We start from the raw sequence: 25,147 nt of genomic DNA on the forward strand, positions 1-25,147 counted from the left end.
ATCACAGCTCCAAGTACTGATCCACACTCTAAATTCATTCGCTTTGTTCATGATACTCCTTGCATTAAAATAGACACATCTCAAACCATCAGTCTGAGCGTATCTCTTCTCTATCACTTGCCTATCCTTCCTCTCACACTGTCTACAAGCTTTTTCGATTTGTGAGCCAAACGCCTCTTCCTCCATCTCTTCAGTTTGTTTCCCACCCCCCAGCAATTCTCGTTTAAACTCCCCCCAATAGCCTTAGCAAACCTTCCTGCCTGTATATTGGACCCCTCAGATTCAAGTGCAACCCGTCCTTTTTCTACAGGTCACTCATGCCCCAAAAGAAGTCCCAATGATCCAGAAATCTGAATCACTGCCGCCTGCTCCAATCCCTCGGCCACGCATTTATCCTCCATCTCACTCTATTCCTATACTCACTGTCACGTGGCATAGGCAATAATCCCAAGATTAATACCTTTGGGGTCTTGCTTCTCAATTTCCTTCCTAACTCCATGTAGTCTGTTTTCAGGACCTCCTCCCTTTTCCTACCTATGTTGTTGGTACCAATATGTACCACGACCTCTGGCTGTTCACCTTCTCACTTCAGGATGTCGTGGACGCGATCAGAAGCATCCCGGACCCTGACAGCTGGGAGGCAAACTACCATCCGTGTTGCTTTCCTGCGTCCGCAGAATCGCCTGTCTGACCCCCTAACTAGAGAGTCCCCTATCACTGCTGCCATCCTCTTCCCTTCCCTACCCTACTGAGCCACAGGGCCAGACTCTGCCAAAGGCATGGCCACTGTTGCTTCCCCCAGGTAGCCCGTCCCCCACAACAGTACTCAAGCAGGAGTACTTAATGTCAAGGGGTACAGCCACGAGGGTTCTCTCTAGCCCCTGACTCCTGACCTTCCCTCTCCTGACTGTTATCCACTTATCTGTCTCCCAAGGCCCCAGTGTGACTATCTCCCTATAGCTCATCTCTATCACCTCCTCACCCTCCCTGAGCAGACGAAGGTCATTGAGCTGCATCTCCAGTTCCCTAACCCGGTCCCTAAGGAGCTGCAGCGTGAACGCATCTGGCACAGATGTGGCCGTCCAGGAGGCTGGGAGTCTCCCGGACATCCCACAACTGACACATAGTACAGAACACCAGACTCATAGACATACTTCCCATTCTTATCTTTCACAAGTAACTTACCCCGCCTCGACCCGTTGCCACCAAAGCGCCATTGAGCCAAAGCCCCCCTACTCTGTCTCCCTCTACTCTAGTGCCTGCTCTATAAAGCTGTCTTCGTTTTAAACTCTTCCCGCCAGTCTAACTCACTGACGTCCACGCGCCTGCGCAGTCGTTCCTCGATCACCTTCTACACTATCCTATCACACACTCCCAGAGCACCGGTCAGACAAAGAATGAAGCTCCCTCTACCCTGTCCCACCACACACTCCAAGGGCACGGGTTAGACACACAATGAAGTCCCTCTGCACTGTCCCATCACACACTCTCAAGGCATGGGTTGGATAGAGTGAAGCTCCCTCTACACTATCCTGTCACTCACTGCCAGTTCAGATGCAGTGTAAAGCTCACTCACACTTTCCAGTCGCACACTCCTAGAGCATCGGTTAGACACAAAGTTAAGCTCGCTCTACACCGACTCCCACACTGACCTCTCTGGCTGTGATATCCTGCAGTCAACAAAATGGCCAGTGAAAGGGGCAAGAACTACACCCAGTCTCCAGGACACAAAAGTGGTACAGAGTTTGGCACTAGTGCTGCCATCCCTCTCCACCCATTGGCAATTTCTGGTGTGGCTAGCATTGTCCCAGCTGCCCAGACTAGTGAACATAGCTCATACTGTGATATACAGCAAGCGGCAAGTTACAGCAAGAAACATGTACATTGCATCCTTCTTCCTACCTCAGGAGGTTAAACAAATTTGGTGTGTTCCATCAAGCCTTAGCAGTTTTGATTGATGCACCATAAAAAGCATTCTGTCTGAATATACAACAGGTGGGTATTGCAGCTACTCTGCATGTGACTGCAAGAAACGGCAGAGAGTTATGGACACAGCTCAGCACATCAAAGGAACCAGGACTCTAGGGACTCTGTGCATACCCCTTGCTGCTTCAATAAAATAGTCAGCATAATCAACCACACCACCCACACCAGTCTTCTCCCCTCTGCCATTAGGCAGAAGATACCAAAGCCTGAAAACATATACCATAAAGCACTAGAACATTGCGATCCCATTGTTATCAAACTCTTGAATGGATGTCTTGTACCATAAGATGTACTCCTGACCTCACAGTCTACCTCATCATGTCTTGCCCTTTATCATATACCTGCACTGGACATTTTTGGCAGCTCGGTACTGAAATTATTTTACACTTTTCAGGCTCAATGCTCTGTGTAATGATCTGATCAGTATGAACATGAGGCATAACAACCTTTTCACTCTATCTCAGCACATGTGACAACATTAAACCAATACCATATCCAATGAGCTTGGGCTGTGCATGGGGATGATGATACTGGAAGGAGCTGCCCTCACTGCAGCACTGTTATCTCCACCTCTCCAGATGTCCTGCGATTGCATCACTGCCCCCGCCCCGTGCCCAACTTGGGAAAGAGGACCGAGCAATCAAAATGATTCATTCATTCCACTGGGGCAGAGGCTAACCAATTTTTATAGACCACCTAATAGTAACAGGGATATCGAGGAGCAGATAGGGAGACAGATTCTGGAAAGGTGTAATAATAACAGGGTTGTTGTGGTGGGACATTTTAGTTTCCCAAATATCAATTGGCATGTCTCTGGAGTGAGGTGTTAGATGGGGTGGAGTTAGGTGTGTTCAGGAAGGTTTCTTGACACAATATGTAGACAAGCGTACAAGAGGAGAGGCTGTGTTTGATCTGGTACTGGAAAATGAACCTTGTCAAGTGTCAGATCTCTCAGTGGGAGGGCAATTTGGAGATAGTGATCACAATTCTATCTCTTTTACCATAGCATTGGAGAGGGATAGGAACAAACAAGTTAGGAAAGCGTTTAATTGGAGTAAGGGGAAATATGAGGCTATCAGGCAGGAACTTGGAAGCATAAATTGGGAACAGATATTCTCAGGGAAATTTACGGAAGAAATGTGGTAAATGTCCACGGGATATTTGCGTGGAGTTCTGCACAGGTACATCCCAATGAGACTGGGAAAGGATGGTAGGGTACAGGAACCGTGGTGTACAAAGACTGTTGTAAATCTAGTCAAGAAGAAAAGAAGAGCTTACGAAAGGTTCAAAAAGCTAGGTAATGATAGAGATCGAAAAGATTATAAGGCTAGCAGGAAGGAGCTCAAGAAATAAATTAGGAGAGTCAGAAAGGGCCATGAGAAGGCCTTGGCGGACAGGATTAAGGAAAACCCCAAGGCATTCTACAAGTATGTTAAGAGCAAGAGGATAAGACATGCGAGAATAGGACCAATCAAATGTGACAGTGGAAAAGTGTATGGAACCAGAGGAAACAGCAGAAGTACTTAATGAGTACTTTGCTTCAGTATTCACTATGGAAAAGGATCTTGGCGATTGTAGGGATGATTTACAGTGGACTGAAAAGCTTGAGCATGTAGATATTAAGAAAGAGGATGTGCTGGAGCTTTTGGAAAGCATCTAGTTGGATAAGACAGTGGGACCAGACGAGATGTACCCCAGGTAAGGGAGGTGGGGGAGGTGAGGGAGGAGATAGCTGAGCCTCTGGCGAAGATCTTTGCAACATCAATGGGGACAGGAGAGGTTCCGGAGGATTGGAGGGTTCCGGATGTAGTTCCGTTATTCAAGAAAGGGAGTAGAGATTGGCCAGGAAATTATAGACTAGTGAATCTTACTTCAGTGGTTGGTAAGTTGATAGAGAAGATCCTGAGAGGCAGGATTTATGAACATTTGGAGAGGCATAATATGATTAGGAATAGTCAGCATGGTTTTGTGAAAGGCACGTCATGCCTTATCAAGTCAAGTCAAGTCAACTCACTTTTTATTGTTATTTCGACCATAACTGCTGGTACAGTACACAGTAAAAACAAAACGTTTTTCAGGACCATGGTGCTACATGAAACAATACAAAAACTACACTGAACTACGTAAAAGAACACAAAAACTATACTAGACTACAAACCTACCCAGGACCGCATAAAATGCACAAAACAGTGCAAGCATTACAATAAATAATAAACAAGACAATAGGCCCAGTAGAGGGCAGTAGGTTGGTGTCAGTCCACACTCTGGGTATTGAGGAATCTGATGGCTTGGGGGAAGAAACTGTTACATAGTCTGGTCGTGAGAGCCCAAATGCTTCAATGCCTTTTTCCAGATGGCAAGAGGGAGAAGAGTTTGTATGAGGGGTATGTAGGGTCCTTCATAATGCTGTTTGCTTTGCGGATGCAGCGTACGGTGTAAATGTCTGTAAGGCGGGAAGAGAGACCCTGATGAACTTCTCAGCTGTCCTCACTAACCGCTGCAGTGTCTTGCGATCCGAGATGGTGCAATTTCCGAACCAGGCAGTGGTACAACTGCTCAGGATGCTCTCAATACAACCTCTGTAGAATGTGGTGATGATGTGGGGTGGGAGCTGGAATTTTCACAGCCTTCGCAGAAAGTAGAGACACTGCTGGGCTTTCTTTGCTATGGAGCTGGTGTTGAGGGACCAGGTGAGATTCTCCGCCAGGTGAACACCAAGAAATTTGGTGCTGTTAACGATCCCTACGGAGGAGTCGTCGATGTTCAGCGGAGAGTGGTCAACCCATGTCCTCCTGAAGTCAACAACAATCTCTTTTGTTTTGTTCACATTTAGAGACAGGTTGTTGGTTCTGCACCAGTCCGTTAGCCGCAGCACCTCCTTTCTGTATGCTGACTCATCGTTCTTGCTGATGAGACTGACTAAGGTCGTGTCATCGGCGAATTTGATGATGTGGTTCAAGCTGTGTGTTGCAGCACAGTCGTGGGTCACACTTATGAGCCTGATTGAATTTATTGAGGATCTGACGAAAGACATTGATGAAGGTAGGGCAGCAGATGTAGTGTTTATGGATTTGATAAAGTACCCCATGCAAGGCTTAATGATTAAGTAAGGAGGCATGGGATTCAAGGGGAAATACTTTGTGGATCCAGAACTGGCTTGCCCACAGAAGGCAAAGTGTGGTTGTAGATGGGTCATATTCTGCATGGAGGTTGGTGACCAGTGGTGTGCCTGAGGGATCTGTTCTGGGACCCCTACTCCTCGTGATTTTTATAAATGACCTGAATGAAGACATGGAGAGATGGTTAGTAAATTTGCTGATGACACAAAGGTTGGCTGGCTTGTGGATAGTGTGGAGGGCCATTGATAAGATGCAAAAATTGGCTGAGAAGTGGCAGATGGAATTCAACCCAGATACAGGTGTCCCTCGCTTTTCGAACGTTCGCTTTACGAAACCTCACTGTTACGAAAGACCTACATTAGTACTCTGTTTTCACTTTCAGAAGGTGTTTTCACTGTTAAGAAAAAAAATCAGCGCACGATAAAAGGCAGCGCGCGCCCTGAACAGCCGCTCTCCCCGGATTCGGAACTGCATTCTCGCCAGCATTGCTTAAACACATGCCTGTGAGCAGTCATTTGCAATATGAGTTCTATGGTATCGGAAAAGCCTAAAAGAGCTCGTAAGGGTGTTACACTTAGCGTAAAACTAGACATAATTAAGCGTTTCGATCGTGGTGAACGAAGTAAGGACAAAGTGAGTTTGGCTTGTGGAAGTTGACGAACATGATGTTGAAAAGGTTTTGGCATCCCATGACCAAGATCTGATAGATGAAGAGCTGATGCAATTGGAAGAGGAAAGGATAACAATCGAAACCGAATGCGGTAGCGAACTGAACGTGAAGCAACTGCGTGAGATTTTTGCTGCGATGATAAAGTACGACTTTAATTTTGAAAGGGTACGTAGGTTTAGGGGATATTTGCAAGATGGTTTGAGTCCTTGCAAAGAACTGTGTGATAGAAAAATGCACGAGGCTCAGCAGTCGAGCAAGCCTTCCACATCAGCCACAGCAGATGACGAACCGCGACCTTCGACATCGAGGTGGGCAGTCATAGGAAAAGATGAGCTGCCTGCCCTAATGGAAACAGACGATGACGAGATGACAACCCAGTGTCCCACCACCCCAACACCCAGGCCATGGACAGATATCGATTCGCAGAGAATACAGCGGTAGCCAGGAGGCACACAGAACATCTTTAAGAAAAAAGCCGAAATAAACATGCTAATTAATAAGATGCCGCCCGACACGTAATTGTCGGCCCAGATCAGAGACGACGCAATCAGAAATCGGCACTGATCTGGGCCGACAATTACGTGTTGGGCGGCACCTAATAATTAGCATGTTTGTTTCGGCTTTTTTCTTAAAGATGTGCTGTGTGCCTCCCGGCTACCACTGCACCCCTGCATGCTTCGCAGATCAGTATCGGTTGGTGGCCCAGAGGGTGGGGGGCCACTGCACCACCCAGACCTCTGACGACTCAGCCTAACACACCATCATTAGTGTGCTTGGCATTGTCCCGATTCCAGTAAGTGATACTACACTGTACCTACATTATTTCTACTTTATATAGGCTGTGTATTTTTATGTATTATTTGATATGATTTGGCAGCTTCATAGCTTAAAGGTTACTGGAGAGCGCTTGCGCCGTGTTTTTGCCGACAGCGCTTGTGTGAGATTTTCGCTACGGAGAACAGCGCAGTAATGATTGTGGAAAAGTATTTCTACTTTATATAGGCTGTGTATTTATCATATCATTCCTGCTTTTACTATATGTTACTGTTATTTTAGGTTTTATGTGTTATTTGGCATGATTTGGTAGGTTATTTTTGGGTCTGCGAACGCTCACAAAATTTTCCCATGTAAATAAACGGTAATTGCTTCTTCGCTTTACGACATTCCGGCTTACGAACCGTTTCATAGGAACGCTCTACCTTCGGATGGTGGGGGAAACCTGTAAGTGTGAGGTGATTCAATTTGGTCGGTCAAATATGATGACAGAATATAGTATTAATGGTAAGACTCTTGGCAGTGTGGAGGATCAGAGGGATCTTGGGGTCCAGGTCCATAGGGCACTCAAGGCTGCTGTGCAGTTTGACTCTGTGGCTAAGAGAGCATGTGGTGCATTGGCCTTCATCAAGCGTGGGATTGAGTTTAGGAGCCAAGACGCAATGTTGCAGCTATAAAGGACCCTGGTCAGACCCCACTTGGAGTACTGTGCTCAGTTCTGGTTGGCTCACTACAGGAAGGATGTGGAAACCATAGAAAGGGTGCAGGGGAGATTTATAAAGATGTTACCTGGATTGGGGAGCATGCCTTATGAGAATAGGTTGAATGAACTCGGCCTTTTTTCCTTGAAGCGACGGAGGATGATAGAGGTGTATAAGATGATGAGAGGCATTCATCGTGTGGATAGTCAGAGGCTTTTTCCCAGGGCTGAAATGGCTAGAGTGAGAGGGCACAGCTTGGGAGTAGATACAGAGATGTCAGGGATAAGTTTTTTACACAGAGACTGGTGAGTGCATGGAATGGGCTGCCGGCAACGGTGGTGGAAGTGGATACGATAGGGTCTTTTAAGAGACTCTTGGATAGGTACATGGAGCTCAGAAAAATAATAGGCTATGGGTAACCCTAGATAATTTCTCAGATAAGGACATGTTTGGCACAGCTTTGTGAGCAACAGGGCCCATATTGTGCTGTAGGTTTTCTGTGTTCCTAACTGGTTGCCTCATGTGGTTGGTCACTTTGGTCCTGTCTGCTGTCTTTGTCACCAGGATCCAGAGGATGTTGGATCTCTGCTCCAGTCCTGAGTCTCCTGATCGATGAGGGCAGTCAGTGGCTTATGTGCATCTGTACCCAGCTGGTGGCTCTCCACCCCAGGATCCTGCAAAGATCCCTACATACTGAGTTCCCTCCAAGGTGGCATGCTGGCAAAAGATTTTTTTCTGCCATGGGCATTGGTTTCAGGAAGACGTGAGGTTTCCTGTGGTGAGCATCAGCCATGCTGCTCCACGGGAGAGGCCCACCTAATCTGTCCACTCCAGTCACAGTGTGCATCTGCCATTTGAGACTGGCACTGTATGTGAGAGCAGCTGGTCTCAGTCTTGAGGCAGTGGTTGTTGAGGTGCCTGTCCCAACCTCCCTAATTCCAGGGTTATGTCCATGCCCATGTGCCTCGGAGAAGGAACCTGCAGCATCCAGGTTACAACCGGGGATGTCTAGGCCTATGGGAGCCCAAGATAGGGTTGATTTGGTTGTAGTTTGAAGCTGTTGACTGTGAATAGTGTGAATTATGGAATACTATAATATTGTAATGGTATGACTACAATCACTGAGATAATTGCCCTTGGAAAAGGGGAAAAAGGGATGGGAGAGAGAATGAAGCTCCCCCTACAATCCTTTCATACATAGAGTGCGGGATGGAGAGAGGAGGGGACCAGTAACACTCACTCCGCTTGCGTCTCCTGTAGAAGATGATGGCGAGGCTGCTGAGGAGGAGGGTGAGCAGAATCCCAAGCCCGGCCGTGATGCCGATGATGATTCCAATGGGAAGTACATCTGAAAGGCAGAGAGAGGAGTTGGAAAGTCAGCGACCACATACTGGACACCAAAGTCCCCATGAACCTCAGGTGTCCCAGTCAGAGTGGGGGGCCTACCCATCAGGGACCAGAGAGCAGGCTGATCGCGGCACAGGAAGGCAGTGGGTCAGCCCTTCCACCTGCTGGGCATACGGCAGGGTGCAGAGCGCAGATAAGGCATGGGGTCGGGAGGTGGGCTGGGGCAGGATGGGGAGTGGATGGCGATGGACTAATGCCAGTTGGGAATAGACCGCCATCAACACAAACCCACTGGCTCACTCAATCTGTATCAGACCCACTAAACCCCCACTGAAGTAATTTTTCCCTCCTCTTTTTCCTGCTCCCTTCCTCAAACCCAAGTCCCATAGACAATGAGAACAGCTAGTGGGAATGGATGCAGCACAATATGTGTGCGGGCTTGATCAGTGGATGGCATAGGGAAGTGGGGCAGGAGTACGGAGAGCAATCAGAGGATCAGTCCCACATCTCACATGCAGTGCATGAGGGTGGGTGATAGTGAGGGACAAGGCAAGGGGGAGAGGGGAAAGAGTGGAGGGGAGGGATGACAAGGGGATAGAAAGAGGGAGGGTAGAGGTGGGGTGGGAGGGGGAGGGTGGAGAGGGAGGTTGGGAGGAGAAAGAGAGGGAAGAAGAAGGCGTAGGAGGTAGGGTTTGGCACAGAGGCTGTATCTCTCACCTTGCTTGTGCAGTTGGATGAGGGCTGTGCTTGGTCCGAAGCTATTCCAGGCTGTGCAGTTGTAGTCTGTCTCAAAGTCGGACTGGGCAACATTACTGATGAGTAATGTGGACCGTACTCCTGAGCCTGTGCCCACCGTCTCCACTGAATACCGCTCATATGTCCCTGATTCCAGTACCATTTCCTTCCATGTCCATGCCTGTGGACCAACAGCACATTAACACACATTTCCCAAGGCACTGAGACACCACGGGTTAACCCACCCAGACCATGCTAGCCACTCGGCCTCGTAAAAAAAAAGTGTCGAGTCAGGAACGTTCATATCATGACCCGGTTAATCCGAAAGGAGACCAATCCTGACACCATGTGCCAGACAAGAATGGCTGACTGTCTGGTGCGATACGCAAAAAAAAATCACTCCAGAGAAAACAATCCAAATTTGCCCAATCAATCCTGATAGTACATGTCCTCTAATGCAGCCAGCACACTGGTACAGCTCTTCTGCACCCCCTGCAAAGCCTTCATATCCTTCCTTTAATGGGGAGACCAGAATTGAATGCAATATTCCAGATGCAACTTAGCTAGAGCTTTATAAAGCTGTAACATAAGTTTCTGTGTCTTGAAGTCAATTCATTATCAAATAAAGGCAAGCATACCACACGCCTGCTTACCACCCTTAAACTTATGCAGATAATTTAGGAAGCTGTGGACTGGACTCCAAGATCCCTCTGTACATAAACACATTTAGGGCCCTGCCATTAACATATCATGTCACTTTACGTTTGATATCCCAAAGTACACCTCACACATGCCTGGATTAAACTCCATCTGCCATTTTTCCACCCATAACAGATGATAAGACCATCAGGTATAGGAGCAGGACTGGGCCATTTGTCCCATCATGTCTGTCCAACCATTTCATCATGGCTGATCCCATTTTCCTCTCAGCCCTAATCTCCTGCCTTGTACCCATATCCCTTCAAGAATCTATCAACCTCTGCCTTAAATATACATAAAGACCTGGCCTCTGCAGCTCCTGTGGCAAAGAATTCCACAGATTCTGGCTAAGGAAATTCCTCCTTATTTCCATTCTAAAAGAACACCAACCTATTCTGAAGCAATGTCCTCTAGTCTTGGATGCTTGCACCATAGGAAACATCCCCTCCACATCCACTCTATCAGGCCTTTCACCATTCGACAGATTTCAATGAGGTCACCCCTCATTCTTTTCAATTCCTGTGAATGCAGGCCCAAAGCATCAGACACTCTTCAAATGCCAAACCATTCAATCCTGGTATCATTTTCGTGAACCTCCTTTGAACCCTCCTTTCTAAGATAACAGACCCAAACCTGCTCACAATACTCCAAGTGAGGCCTGACCATTGCTTTATAAAGTTTCAACATTACATCCATGCTTTTATATTCTAGTCCTCTCAAAATGAATGCTAACATTGCATTTGTCTTCCTCACCACCGACTCATCCTGCAAATTAGGGAATCCTGAACAAGGACTCCAAAGTCCTTTGCACCTCAGTTTTTTGCATTTTTTCTCCATTTAGAAAATAATCAACCCTTTCATTTCTTCCACCAAAGTGCATGACCATACACTTCCTGATACTGTATTCCATCTGCCATTTCTTTGCCTATTCTCCTAAAATGTCTAGGTCTTCTGTAGCCTCTTTACTTCTTCAAAACTACCTTTCCCTCCACCTATCTTCATAAACTTTGCAAAAAAGCCATCAATTCCATCATCCAAATCATTGCCAACACAAAAAGAATCACAGACCCCCGTGAAACACCTCTACTCACTGCCAGCTAACCACAAAAAGCTCCCTTTATTCCCACTCTTTGCCTCCTGCTAATCAGCCACTATTTTATCCATGCTAGAGTCTTTCCTGTAATACCATCGGCTTGTAGCTTGTATCAATATCTGCATCTAAATCCCACTATATCCTTTGGCAGTCTTTAATGCTGTTCACAACACCACAAATTTTTGAATCATCTGTGAACTTACTGACCCACCCTTCTACATTTTCATCCAGGTCATTTAGACACATATATCACAGACAGTAGAGGCCACAGAGCAGGTGTGCTGGAGCAGTCTGTACAAGATCAGCCTCAACCTATTACAGAAAGGCCCAGTGGGCATCCCCGCAAGATGGTTCACATTATGTGGGACCATCTCCCGCAAGGTATCTCCGGCTGACCAGGTGTTGGTACAGTTGGGACCCTTCCACAATCTCCAGCCTCCTCAACACCCACCAGTCCCTTCACTGCCACAGCACCATCCTCCACAGGCGCAGGAATACCCATGACTGGGTAAGATTAAACCCCATTCCCGCAGCACCTCTCAATAAAACCAGGGCAGTTCCTGCAAGGTGGTGCGGCTGATGCTAGGTGCAGAAAGCCTCATGTCCGGCAGGTAATGTCCCTGGAGAAGAAAGTCCGTGGGCAGCGCACGCCATCTCGAAGAGTGGTCAGTATACAGGTATCTCTGCATAGTCCTGAGGCAGAGAGCTGCCAGGTGGGCATGTATGCACACCAATGGCTGATCACCCTCCGCAATCAGAATACTCTGGACCACAGTAGAGACCCAATGCCTCTCACTGTTCCCAAATCAATTCTGAATCCAAATGGCCAGGTCACCAAAGATTCTATCCATTTTAATCATTTGCATGATCTTCCCATGAGGAACATGTCAAACATGTTACTAAAATCCATGTAAACAACATCCACAGTGCTACCTTCATCAATCACTTTCCTCACCTCCTTGAAAGTAAGACATGATCTGCCCCCCACAAAGCCTTGCTAACTGTCCCTAATTGGTCATGAGTTTCCAAATGCTCAAAAATCCTATCTTTAAAATTTCCCCCTAATAGCTTCCCTATCATAAATATAAGACTCATTAATCTACAGTTTCCAGAATTATCCCTACTTCCCTTCTTAAACAACGTAACAACATTAGCTACTCACAAATCCTCTGAGGCTTCAGGTGGCTAGAAAGGACACAAAAAACTTGGTCATAGGCCCAACAATTTCATCTCTTCCCTCTCCCAATAGCCTGTAGTACATCCTTTTCAGCTTTTCCACCTTAATGTTCTTTAAGAGACACAACATAATATCCTTCTTTATTTCTAAATGCCCTAACATATTAGTATGGTCCACACTGATCTCCGCTTTTCATCTCTTTGGGAAGTACTACCACAAAGTATTCATTTATAACCTTATCCACATCCTCAGTCTCAATGCACATGCTCCCATTTTTATCCTTGAATGCTCCAACCCACTTCCTAATTATCCTCTTGCTCTAGATATAAAAATAAAATGCCTTGGAGAATTTTCTTTAGTTCTACTTGCCAAGGACTTTTTATGGCCCCTCCTGGCTTTCTTAATTCTCCCTTGAGTTCTTTTTTAGCTTCGTTAAAATCCTCAAGCACTCTGTTTGCTTTTAGCTTCTTAATCCTTACATATACCTCCTTTATCTTCTTGACTAAATTCACCACCTCTCTTGACATCCAAAGTTGCCTTACCTTGCCATCCTTATTCTTCCTTCTAACTGTAACATATTTGTCCTATACATTGAGCAGTGGTCTTTTTTTTCACAAAACTACAAAAGTTTATTTACAAGACAGTGAACAAATTCAAATTAAAATATGATTCCTACTGTGGACAAAACAGTCAATTCTCTGGGGAGTCCACCATTCCCAGAAATCTCCACTATACCCATCGTGCATTTGGTCTTTGACACCCTCCACATATCAACTGTGGACTTGCCCAAAAACAGCTGTTCCTAATTAACTCGCCCAAGAGGGTGCTGACAAGCACTGTTGTAGATTGTCCTGCTCCAATTTAATGCTCCCCATCAAGACCCATCTTATCCTTTATCTATTACCATCTTAAAATTTAAGAAGTTGTCCCTTAACAGTTGTCCCACTGAAAAGTTAGTCACCTGGCCAGGTTCATTAGTAAACATCAGGTTCAAGATGACCCTTGCTCACATTGGACTAAGAAACTTTCCTGGGTCCACCTGACAAATTCTGTCCTGTATAAACTTCTTGCACTAAATAAATCCTAGTCAATATTGGGATGATTGAAGTCACTCAACACAACAAGCCTGAAGTTTTTACACCAATCTCTAATCTATCTCTTCCAATGTCCCATTGCCTTTGGAGGATCTGTAATATAAAGCCAGAGTGATGGCCCTTTTCTTATTTTTGAGTTCTACAATACAGAATCAGTATATTAACCCTCTATTATGTCTTCTTTGAGTGCAGCTGTAATATTATAGAAACAGAGAAAACCTACACCACAATACAAGCTCGTCAGCCCATAAAGCCGTGCCGAACATGGCCTTACCTTAGAAATTAACTAGGGTTACCCACAGCCCTCTATTTTTCTGAGCTCCATGTACCTGTCCAGGAGCCTCCTAAAAGACCCTATCATATCCACCTCCACCACCATCGCTGGCAGCCCAATCCACGCACTCACCACTCTCTGTGTAAAAAACTTATTCGTCTGTACCTACTTCTAAGCACCTTAAAACTGTGCCCTCTCATGCTAGCTATTCCAGCCCTGGGAAAAAGCCTCTGACTATCCACATAATCAATTCCTCACATCACCTTATACACCTCTATCAGGTCACCTCTTAACCTCCGTGGCTCCAAGGAAAAAAGGCCAAGCTCACTCAACCTATTCTCATAAGGCATACTCCCCAATCCAGGCAACATTCTTGTAAATATCCTCTGCACCCTTTCTATGGTTTCCACATCTTTCCTGTAGTGAGGCGACCAGAACTGAGCACAGTACTCCAAGTGGGGTCTGACCAGGGTCCTATATAGCTGCAACATTACCTCTTGGCTCCTAAACTCAATCCCACGATTGAAGAATGCCAATGCACCGTATGTTTCCTTAACCACAGAGTCAACCTGCACAGCAGCTTTCAGTGTCCTATGGACTCGGATCCCTAGATCCCTCTGATCCTCCACACTGCCAAGAGTCTTACCATTAATACTATATCCTGCCATCATATTTGACCTACCAAAATGAACAACCTCACACTTATCTGGCTTGAACTCCATCTGCCACTTCTCAGCCCAGTTTTGCATCCTATCAATGTCCTGCTGTAATCTCTGACAGCCCTCCACACTATCCACAACACCCCCAACCTTTGTGTCATCAGCAAATTTACTAACCTATCCCTCCACTTCCTCATCCAGCTCATTTATAAAAATCACAAAGAGCAGGGGTCCCTGAACAGATCCCTGAGGCACACCACTGGTGACTGACCTCCATGCAGAATATGACCTGTCTACAACCACTCTTTGCCTTCTGTGGGCAAGCCAGTTCTGGATCCACAAAGCAATTTCCCCTTGCATCCCATGCCTCCTTACTTTCTCAATAAGTCTTGCATGGGGTACCTTGTCAAATGCCTTGCTGAAATCCATATACTCTACATCTACTGCTCCACCTTCATCAATGTGTTAGTTACATCCTCAAATAATTAAATCAGGCTCCTAAGGCACGACCTGCCTTTGACAAAGCCATGCTGACTATTCCTAATCATATTATGCCTCTCCAAATGATCATAAATCCTGCCTCTCAGGATCTTCTCCATCAATTTACCAACCACTGAAGTAAGACTCACTGGTCTATAATTTCCTGGGCTATTTCTATTCCCTTTCTTGAATAATGGAACAACATCTGCAACTCTCCAATCCTCCAGAACCTCTCCTGTCCCCATTGATGATGCAAAGATCATCGCCAGAGGCTCAGTAATCTCCTCTCTCACCTCCCACAGTAGTCTGGGGTACATCTCATCCAGTCCCGCTGACTAATCCAACTTGATGCTTTCCAAAAACTCCAGCATATCCTCTTTCTTAATATCTTCATGCTCAAGCTTTTCAGTCTGCTGTAAGTCATCACTACAATCACTAAGATCCTTTTCCGCAGTGAATACTGAAGCAAAGTACTCATTAAGTACGCCTGCTGTCTCCTCTGGTTCCATACACACCTTTCCACTGTCACATTTGATGGGTCTTATTCTCTCACACCTTATCCTCTTGCTCTTCACATAATTGTAGAATACCTGGGGGTTTTCCTAAATCTTGTCCGCCAAGGCCTTCTCATGGCCCCTTCTGGCTCTCCTAATTTCTTTCTTAAGCTCCCTCCTGCTAGCATTATAATCTTCTACATTTCTATCATTACCTGTTCAACTCGTCTGCCATTTCCTTGTTCCCCATAATAAATTCACCCGCTTCTGTCTTCAAGGGCCCAATTTTGGTCTTAACTATTTTTTTCCTTTTCACATACCTAAAGAAGCTTTTACTATCCTCCTTTATATTCTTGGCCAGTTTACCTTCGTACCTCATTTTTTCTCCGCGTATTGCCTTTTTAGTTATCTTCCATTGCTCTTTAAAAGTTTCCCAATCCTCCGGCTTCCCATTCGTCTTTGCTATGTTATACTTCTTTTTTATTTGTATGCTGTCCATTACTTCCCTTGTCAGCCATGGCCTCCCCTTACTCCCCTTAGGATCTTTCTTCCTCTTCGGAATGAACTGATCCTGCACCTTCCGCATTATTCCCAGAAACACTTGCCATTGCTGTTCCATTGTCATCCCTGCTAGGGTATTGTTCCATTGAACTTTGGCCAGCTTCTCCCTCATAGCACCATAGTTCCCTTTGTTCAACTGTAATACTGACACTTCCGAGTGTCCCTTCTCCCTCTCAAATTGCAGATTAAAACTTATCATATTATGGTCACTACCTCCTAATGGCTCCTTTACCTCGAGGTCCATGATCAAATCCGGTTCATTGCACAACACTAAATCCAGAATTGCGTTCTCTCTGGTAGACTCCAGTACAAATTGTTGTAAGAATCCATCTCGGAGGGACTCCACAAAACATAGAAACATAGAAAATAGGTGCAGGGGTAGGCCATTCGGCCCTTCGAGCCTGCACCGTCATTCAGTATGATCATGGCTGATCATCCAACTCAGAACCCTGTACCAGTCTACCCCCCATACCCCCTGATCCCTTTACCCACAAGGGCCATATCTAACTCCCTCTTAAATATAGCCAATGAACTGGCCTCAACTGTTTCCTGTGGCAGAGAATTCCACAGATTCACCACTCTCTGTGTGAAGAAGTTTTTCCAAATCTCGGTCCTAAAAGGCTTCCCCTTTATCCTCAAACTGTGACCCCTCGTTCTGGACTTCCCCAACATCAGGAACAACCTTCCTGCATCTAGCCTGTCCAATCCCTTTAGGATTTTATATGTTTCAATAAGATCCCCCCTCAATCTTCTAAATTCCAACGAGTATAAGCCTAGTCGATCCAGTCTTTCATCATACGAAAGTCCTGCTATCCCAGGAATCAATCTGCTGAACCTTCTTTGTACTCCCTCTATGGCAAGGATGTCTTTCCTCAGATTAGGGGACCAAAACTGCACACAATACTCCAGGTGTGGTCTCACCAAGGCCTTGCACAACTGCAGTAGTACCTCCTTGCTCCTGTACTCGAATCCTCTTGCTATGAATGCCAGCATACCATTCGCCTTTTTCACCGCCTGCTGTACCTGCATGCCCACTTTCAATGACTGGTGGATAATGACACCCAGGTCTCGTTGCATCTCCCCTTTTCCTAATCGGCCACCATTCAGATAATAATCTGTTTTCCTGTTTTTGCCACCAAAGTGGATAACGTCACATTTATCCACATTAAATTGCATCTGCCATGAATTTGCCCACTCACCTAACCTATCCAAGTCACCCTGCATCCTCTTAGCATCTCCTCACAGCTAACACTGCCGCCCAGTTTCGCGTCATTCGCAAACTTGGAGATGCTGCATTTAATTCCCTCATCTAAGTCATTAATATATATTGTAAACAACTGGAGTCCCAGCACTGAGCCTTGCGGTACCCCACTGGTCACTGCCTGCCATTCTGAAAAGGTCCCATTTATTCCCACTCTTTGCTTCCTGTCTGCCAACCAATTCTCTATCCACATCAATACCTGACCCCCAATACCGTGTGCTTTAAGTTTGCACACTAATCTCCTGTGTGGGACCTTGTCAAAAGCCTTTTGAAAATCCAAATATACCACATCCACTGGTTCTCCCCTATCCACTCTACTAGTTACATCCTCAAAAAATTCTATGAGATTCGTCAGACATGATTTTCCTTTCACAAATCCATGCTGACTTTGTCCAGTGATTTCGCCGCTTTCCAAATGTGCTATTATCATATCTTTGATAACCGACTCTATCATTTTCCCCACCACCGATGTCAGGCTAACCGGTCTATAATTCCCCGGTTTCTCTCTCCCTCCTTTTTTAAAAAGTGGAGTTACATTAGCCACCCTCCAATCCTCAGGAACTAGTCCAGAATCTAAAGTGTTTTGAAAAATTATCACTAGTGCATCCACTATTTCTTGGGCTACTTCCTTAAGCACTCTGGGATGCAGACCATCTGGCCCTGGGGATTTATCTACCTTTAATCCCTTCAATTTACCTAACACCACTTCCCTACTAACATGTATTTCCCTCAGTCCCTCCATTTCACTGGAACCTCTGTCCCCTACTATTTCCAGAAGATTATTTATGTCCTCCTTAGTGAAGACAGAATCAAAGTAGTTATTCAATTGGTCTGCCATGTCCTTGTTCCCCATAATCAATTCACCTGTTTCTGTCTGTAGGGGACCTACATTTGTCTTAACCAATCTTTTTCTTTTCAGTCAGTTTTTATGTGCCCTGCCAGTTTTCTCTCATAATCTTTTTTCCCCTTCCTAATTAAGCCCTTTGTCCTCCTCTGCTGGACTCTGAATTTCTCCCAGTCCTCAGGTGAGCCACTTTTTCTGGCTAATTTGTATGCTTCTTCTTTGGAATTGATACTATCCCTAATTTCCCTTGTCAGCCACGGGTGCACTACCTTCCTTGATTTATTCTTTTGCCAAACTGGGATGAACAATTGTAGTTCATCCATGCGATCTTTAAATGCTTGCCATTGCATATCCACCGTCAACCCTTTAAGTGTCATTTGCCAGTCTATCTTAGCTAATTCACGTCTCATACCTTCAAAGTTACCCTTCTTTAAGTTCAGAACCTTTATTTCTGAATTAACTATGTCACTCTCCATCTTAATAAAGAATTCCACCATATTATGGTCACTCTTACCCAAGGGGCCTCTCATGACAAGATTGCTAATTAGCCCTTCCTCATTGCTCAATACCCAGTCTAGAATAGCCTGCTCTCTGGTTGGTTCCTCGACACGTTGGTTCAAAAAACCATCCCGCATACATTCCAAGAAATCCTCTTCCTCAGCACCCTTAGCAATTTGGTTCACCCAATCTATATGTAGATTGAAGTCATCCATTATAACTGCTGTTCCTTTATTGCACACATTTCTAATTTCCTGTTTAATACCATCCCCAACCTCACTACTACTGTTAGGTGGCCTGTACACAATTCCCACCAGTGTTTTCTGCCCCTTAGTGTTATGCAGCTCTACCCATATCGATTCCACATCCTCCCGGCTAATGTCCTTCCTTTCTATTGCGTTAATCTCCTCGCTAACCAGCAATGCTACCCCACCTCCTTTTCTTTCATGTCTATCCCTCCTGAATATTGAATATCCCTGAATGTTGAGCTCCCATCCCTGGTCACCCTGGAGCCGTGTCTCTGTGATCCCAACTATATCATATTCATTAATAATAATCTGCACTTTTAATTCATCCACCTTGTTACGAATGCTCCTTGCATTGACACACAAAGCCTTCAGGCTCACTTTTACAACACTCTTAGCCCTTATACAGTTATGTTGAAAAGTGGCCCTTTTTGATTTTTACCCTGGATTTGCCGGCCAAACTCCCTTTCTTGGGGTCCAGCACCAACCTGATTCCTCCAGTCTAGCTGCATGTTGAAGTCCCTATAACAACTGTAGCATTACCTTTGCGACATGCCAATTTTAACTCTTGATTCAACTTACACCCTACATCCAGACTACTGTCTGGGGGCCAGTAGATAACTCCCATTAGGGTCTTTCTACCCTTAGAATTTCTCAGTTCTATCCATACTGACTTCACGTCTCCTGATTCTATGTCCGCCCTCGCAAGGGACTGAATATCATTCCTCACCAACAGAGCCACCCCACCCCCTCTGCCCATCAGTCTGTCCTTTCGATAGGACATATACCTTTGAATATTCTTTTCCCAGGCCCTGTCCACTTGAAGCCATGTCTCTGTTATTCCCACAACATCACACTTACCAATTTCCAACTGTGCCTCACACCCATCCACTTTATTTCTTATACTCCGTGCATTCATGTACAATACTTTTAATTCATTACTCCCCTCACCTCCCGTATCAGTTCCTATTTCACTTGGCCATACTGTACGATCCCTTCTTGAGCTTTCCGCTCTGTTGATTCGGCTGTCAGTCTTAACTTTTCTTATTCTCACTTTCCCTTTATCTCCATCCTTATGTTTCCAGTTCGTCCCCTCCCCCCCCACTACTTAGTTTAAACACACCCGTGTTGCAGAGGCAAACCTGCCTGCCAGAATGCTGGTGCCCCACTTACTAAGGTGCAACCCGTCCCTTCTGTACAATTCATCCTTACCCCGAAACATACCCCAGTGGTCCAAGAATGTAAATCCTTGATTCCTGCACCAGTTCCTCAGCCACACATTCAGATCCAAACTTTATCATCTGCAAACTTTGCTTCAAAGCCATCGATTCCATTATCTAAATCTTTAACAAACAATGTGAAAAGCAGTGGTCCAAATACTGACCCCTGAAGAACACCACTAGTCACAGGCAGCCAACCAAAAAAGGCCCCCCTTATTCCCACTCACTGCCTCCTGCCTGTCAGCCATTCCTCTATCCATGCTTGTATCTTTCCTGTAATGCCACAGGGTTTTATCTTGTTGTGTGACACCTTTTCAAATGCCTTCTGACATTCACTGCTTCTCCTTTGTCCACCCTGCTTGTTACTGCCTTGAAGAACTCTAACAGATTTGTCAGGCAAGATTTCCCTTTGCAGAAACCATGCTGACTTTGACTTATTTTATCATTAGTCTCTAAGTACCCTGAAACCTCAACCTTAATAATATATGCTAACACTTTCCCAACCACTGAGGTTAGGCTAACTGACCTGTAATTTCCTTTCTTTTGCTTTTCTCCCTCCTTAAAGAGTGGGGTGATTTTTGCAATTTTCCAGTCCTCCGGCGCCATGTGTTCTTTTCCAATCAGTTCTGGCTAACTCCTCTCTCATCCCTCTGTGATTCCCTTTATTCCACTGCAATACTGATACATCTGACTTTCCAAATTTCAGGGTAAATTCAATGTCATGATCACTTCCCCTAAGTGTTTTTTTTTGTCTTAACCTCTCAATTCAATTCTGGTTCGTTGCACAACACCCAATCTAGAATAGCTGATCCTCTAGTGGGTTCAACCACGAGCTGCTCTAAAAAGCCACCTCGTAGGCTCTCCAGAAAGTATCCCTTCTGTAATCTGGCATCAACCTGATTTTCCCAATCTACCTGCATATTGAAGTTCCCCCATGTCTATTGTAACATTACCCTTTTGCAATGCATTTTCTATCTCCCATTGTAATTTGTAGGCCACATCCTTGCTACTGTTTGGGGGTGGGGGGAGTGGGTCTGTATACAACACCCACCAGGGTCTTTTTACCCTTGCAGTTCCTTAGCTCGATCCACAATGATTCAACATCTTCCGACCCTATCTCTCCTCTTTCTAATGATTTGATTTCACTTTTTTACCAACAGAGCAATGCCTCCCCCTCTGCCTTCCTGCTTATCATTTTGATACAATGTGTATCCTTGGACAGTAAGCTCCCGGCTATAATCTTTTGGCCGTGATTCTGTGATGCCTACAGCATCACAGCCGTCAATCTGCAACCGTGCTGCAAGTTCACCAACCTTATTCTGTATACTGTGCACATTCAGATACCCACCTTTAGTCCTGGATTCACCCTTTTCAATTTTTTCAAACCATGCTCAACTTTTTCATTCTTAATTTTGTCTAGGGTCTTACTAATATCTGCCTCCACAACCTCTCCACTAACTATACTGGCACTCTGGATTCCATACCCTTGCAAGTCTATTTTAAACCCCACTGTGCCTTTCCGCTAGGATATTTGTCCCCTTCTCATTCAACTGCAAACCGTCCCTTCTGTACAGGTCCCACCTTCCCTGGAAGAGATTCTAATGATCCAGAAACCTTAAGCCCTCCCTCCTACAACTACTCCTTAGCCACATATTAAACCGTATAATCTTCCTAGTTCTGGCCTCACTAGCATGTGGCATGGGTAGCGATCCTGAGATCACAACCCTTGATTTTTCCCCCTTCCCTTCTGAGTCACAGAGGTAGACCACTGTGACTTTCCTCTGTAAGGTCATCCACCCCCTGACAGTATCCAAAGTATTGAAAGTCCTGAAATGAATCTGTCCTGCCTCTCCCTCAACTAAATCTCTGTAGTGGCCACAGCATCTTAGTTCCATGTACTGGTCCATGCTCTAAGTGTATCACCTTTACTGATAATACTCTAAGAACAGAAATAAACATATTTCAACACATCCATCCCATGTCTATTGTTTTGCTCCTGTCCATTCTTCCTTATAGACCTACTGGTAATGATATCAACTTTCCTCTCATTCCCTCCACTTTCAGACCTAGTTTTCTGGTTTAGTGCCATCCCCTAGTGCCAAACTAGTTCAAACCCTCCTGATTTGCACCAGCATGACTCATGTGACTTAGCAGTGTGACTTACGATGCGGTCTGGGAGAGGTGTGCTTGCGATATAGCACTCCACTTGGCCATAAGAACCTTCCACTGCGTACTGGACAGGGTCACTTGAGATAATTGGAGGGCCTTTGAGAGAAAGAGAGAGGGAGAGAGGTTGGATAGAGACAAAAGACAAAATTCAAGCTCGTTCACCCCTTCCTCTTGGCTAATAAACCACCAGCATTTGCTGCACAACATCCACACACTCCTCACACAAAACCAAGAAAGAGAAGATGACAGGCCATTTCGCCTCCTTCTTGCTGCACCAGTCACTGGCCACAACTGATCTGCTACATCAGCCCCACTTTCTTCATTAATCCCCCCCCCCCATGCCCCCATCCCTCAATTCCTTCTATATCCAACAATCCAGCAGTGTCTTTCCTGTTTCTTCTCAGTAACGATATCTGTTATCTGTCAAGTAGGATGCCATGCACAATTCTGATTTGATGGAGATAGACGTGAGAGCACAGAGGAACATCTGCTGAAATTTCTGAAATGTCTGTTTCGCTGCCGCCGCTACTGTGTAATCCAAAATCTCCGGAGGGGAACGCCCTGATCCTTGGCTTTGCTTGTTTCTTGGCAGCCGGGGCGGGGTCGAAGCGCTCGGCAGAGATGGTGCTCGGTGCTCAGTGTCGGAGGGCTGGTCAGAGGCTCGAAGTTTTCGGATGGACTCAGAGTCGGACTGTGGTCAGGTGCTTCCAGGATGCTGCACTGGCAAGTTTGCGGTGCTGGGAGCTCATGGCAGGGAGAGTTTCTCCCTTCTACCGTCTGCGTGAGATGTTGGGGCTATCGGGACTTTGAGACTTTTTTTACCGTGCCCATGGTCTGCTCTTATCAAATTACGGTATTGCTTTGCACTGTTGTAACTATATAGAAACATAGAAAATAGGTGCAGGAGTAGGCCATTCGGCCCTTCGAGCCTGCACCGCCATTTATTATGATCATGGCTGATCCTCCAACTCAGAACCCCACCCCAGCCTTCCCTCCATACCCCCTGACCCCCCCTAGCCACAAGGGCCATATCTAACTCCTTATAATTATGTGGTTTTTGTCAGTTTTAGTTTTGGTCTGTCTTGTGTTTCTGTGATATCATACTGGAGGAACATTGTATCATTTTTTTAATGCATGCATTTCTAAATGACGATAAATGAGGACTGAGTGTCCTCATAATCTAATCTAATCTAATGGAACCCTCAGGACTTCAGGGAGAGCAAATTCGAAAGAGTACCTCCTCTGGAAAGGCCAACACTTCACTTTGAGACTTTGTTTCCTGGTTCTAGCCACATCACCCAGGAGAAACACTCTCCCCACACCTACCCTGTAAACCCTGTCTGAACATTTCAGTAAGATCACGTCTCATTCTTCTAAACTCTGGAGAGGCCACTTGCAGTCAGCTTCATCTCATAGGCAATCCTGCCGTCCCTTTTCCATCCTGGGAATCGATCTAGGAATTACTGCACTCTGTCTGTTACTCATAGATCTTCCATTAGGAGGGGCCCAGGATAATTGGGCAAGGCTCCTCTACTCTTGGAGCCAAACCCTCTCACAATAAAAGTCATCAGACAGTTTCCCCCCTAATGCTGATGTTCCTTCAGAGTAACATCCAGTGTCTCATGGCCCAGGATACTTACCTGTCTCTTAACACCAACACCATTTTGTTTCACACTGCCTGGAATATATTAAAATGGTTGAGCTTGCACATTCCACAGATCCTTGCACCTTCACTGCCCCAATACTCTTGGATTATTCCCAACAGTTAAAAACTGCATGTGTCAGGTCGGAATACTGAAACAAACTAATTAGGAGGGCAAAGAGGGGCCTTGAAATATCATAGACAGATTAGAGAAAGGAAAATCCCAAGGCATGATATAAGTAAGCAGCAAGATGGTAATGGTGGAGTCAGGAAATGTGAAAGAAGACTTCTGATGGGTACTCACCAATGAGAAGGGCATTGTAGTCAGCGATTTCATCTGGGACAGTGAAATTCCATTGTATGTCAAGATTTAAAAGGAAGATATATTCAATGTCTCAGTGGTAAAGATGAATAAATCTTCTGAGCCTGATGAGATGTGTCCCAGTCTGACATGTTGCACTTTGGGTAGTCATTACATAGTAAATAGTAGGACTCTGAGGAGCATTGATATATAGAGAGATTTTGAGGTGCAAGTCGATAGCTTCCTGAAAGTAACAACACAGTAGCTGGTAAAGAAGATGTATGTCAAAATGGTCAAGATGGAACCAATGAACAATTCTTCAGGTGACATCTTCCAGATAGTCAATCACTTCAGCTTTTCTATGTATTCTACTTATTCTTTTTATCTTAATTTTGTTTTTGAAACTGTTGGGGCCTGGGACTTATAGGTAAGCTAATGCTCTGCTGTCCTTGAGAAAACTTCAGGACAGAAAAGCAAGCATGAGCTACCATGAGGAGAAGCTCAGAGAGGAGACAAGGCACCATGATCGACTACATTTCACGCCAATTAAAGCATTAAGGTAGATTGAAATATCCAAGCAAACACGGAGGAGAGCGAAAAGTTCCCAGAGTCACTTTCCTCAGAGAGGCTGCTGGTTTGAGACACAATCACTGGAGAGGCCACTGGTTTGGTCACCACTGTCAGAGAGATCACTGGTTCATGTCACTTTCCATGGTGAGGCTGCTGGTTCGAGTTGTTGCCTTTGGAGGGGCCACTGGGTCCCAATGCTTCGCAGATGTTATCAAAATTCTGAGATTTGTGGATTGGACTGTAGTTCAAATTCGCCTCTTTCAGTCCTGTTTTTTTCATGTTCTAACCCATTTTTTTCCCGATTAGCGGGCAGGGGCCTTGGGTGATCTGTTAGATTGTGTGCAAAAGAGTGGTTGGGAGTTTTGGGGGTTTGTGAGTTTCTGCTTTTTTTTCTTTTCTCTTTTCATGCGGGGGGGATTGATAGCTTCTTTCATCTACTTATGTGGTCTTCTGTATTCTATGGTTATCAGAGGTATTCTGCATACATACTTTGATAATAAAATAAACCCTCGAACTTCGAACTTTGAATGTTGT

The 25,147-nt window shown here is 45.3% G+C and overlaps 1 protein-coding gene across 3 annotated transcripts in view; it reads right to left on the reverse strand.

The window, feature by feature from the left end:
* The window catches only part of LOC134355354 (kin of IRRE-like protein 1), a 152,546-nt gene that overhangs the window by 31,342 nt on the left and 96,057 nt on the right, over nt 1-25,147 (reverse strand). For all 3 annotated transcript variants that reach the window (XM_063065120.1, XM_063065118.1, XM_063065119.1), the window contains 3 exons: nt 22,096-22,196; nt 9,315-9,513; nt 8,491-8,598 (listed from right to left, as the gene is read on the reverse strand). In XM_063065120.1, coding sequence (XP_062921190.1) covers nt 8,491-8,598; nt 9,315-9,513; nt 22,096-22,196 — 408 coding nt within the window. The remainder of the gene's footprint in view (nt 1-8,490; nt 8,599-9,314; nt 9,514-22,095; nt 22,197-25,147) is intronic.

The sequence above is a fragment of the Mobula hypostoma genome, chromosome 13, assembly GCF_963921235.1.
Source record: "Mobula hypostoma chromosome 13, sMobHyp1.1, whole genome shotgun sequence".
NCBI lineage: Eukaryota > Metazoa > Chordata > Chondrichthyes > Myliobatiformes > Myliobatidae > Mobula > Mobula hypostoma.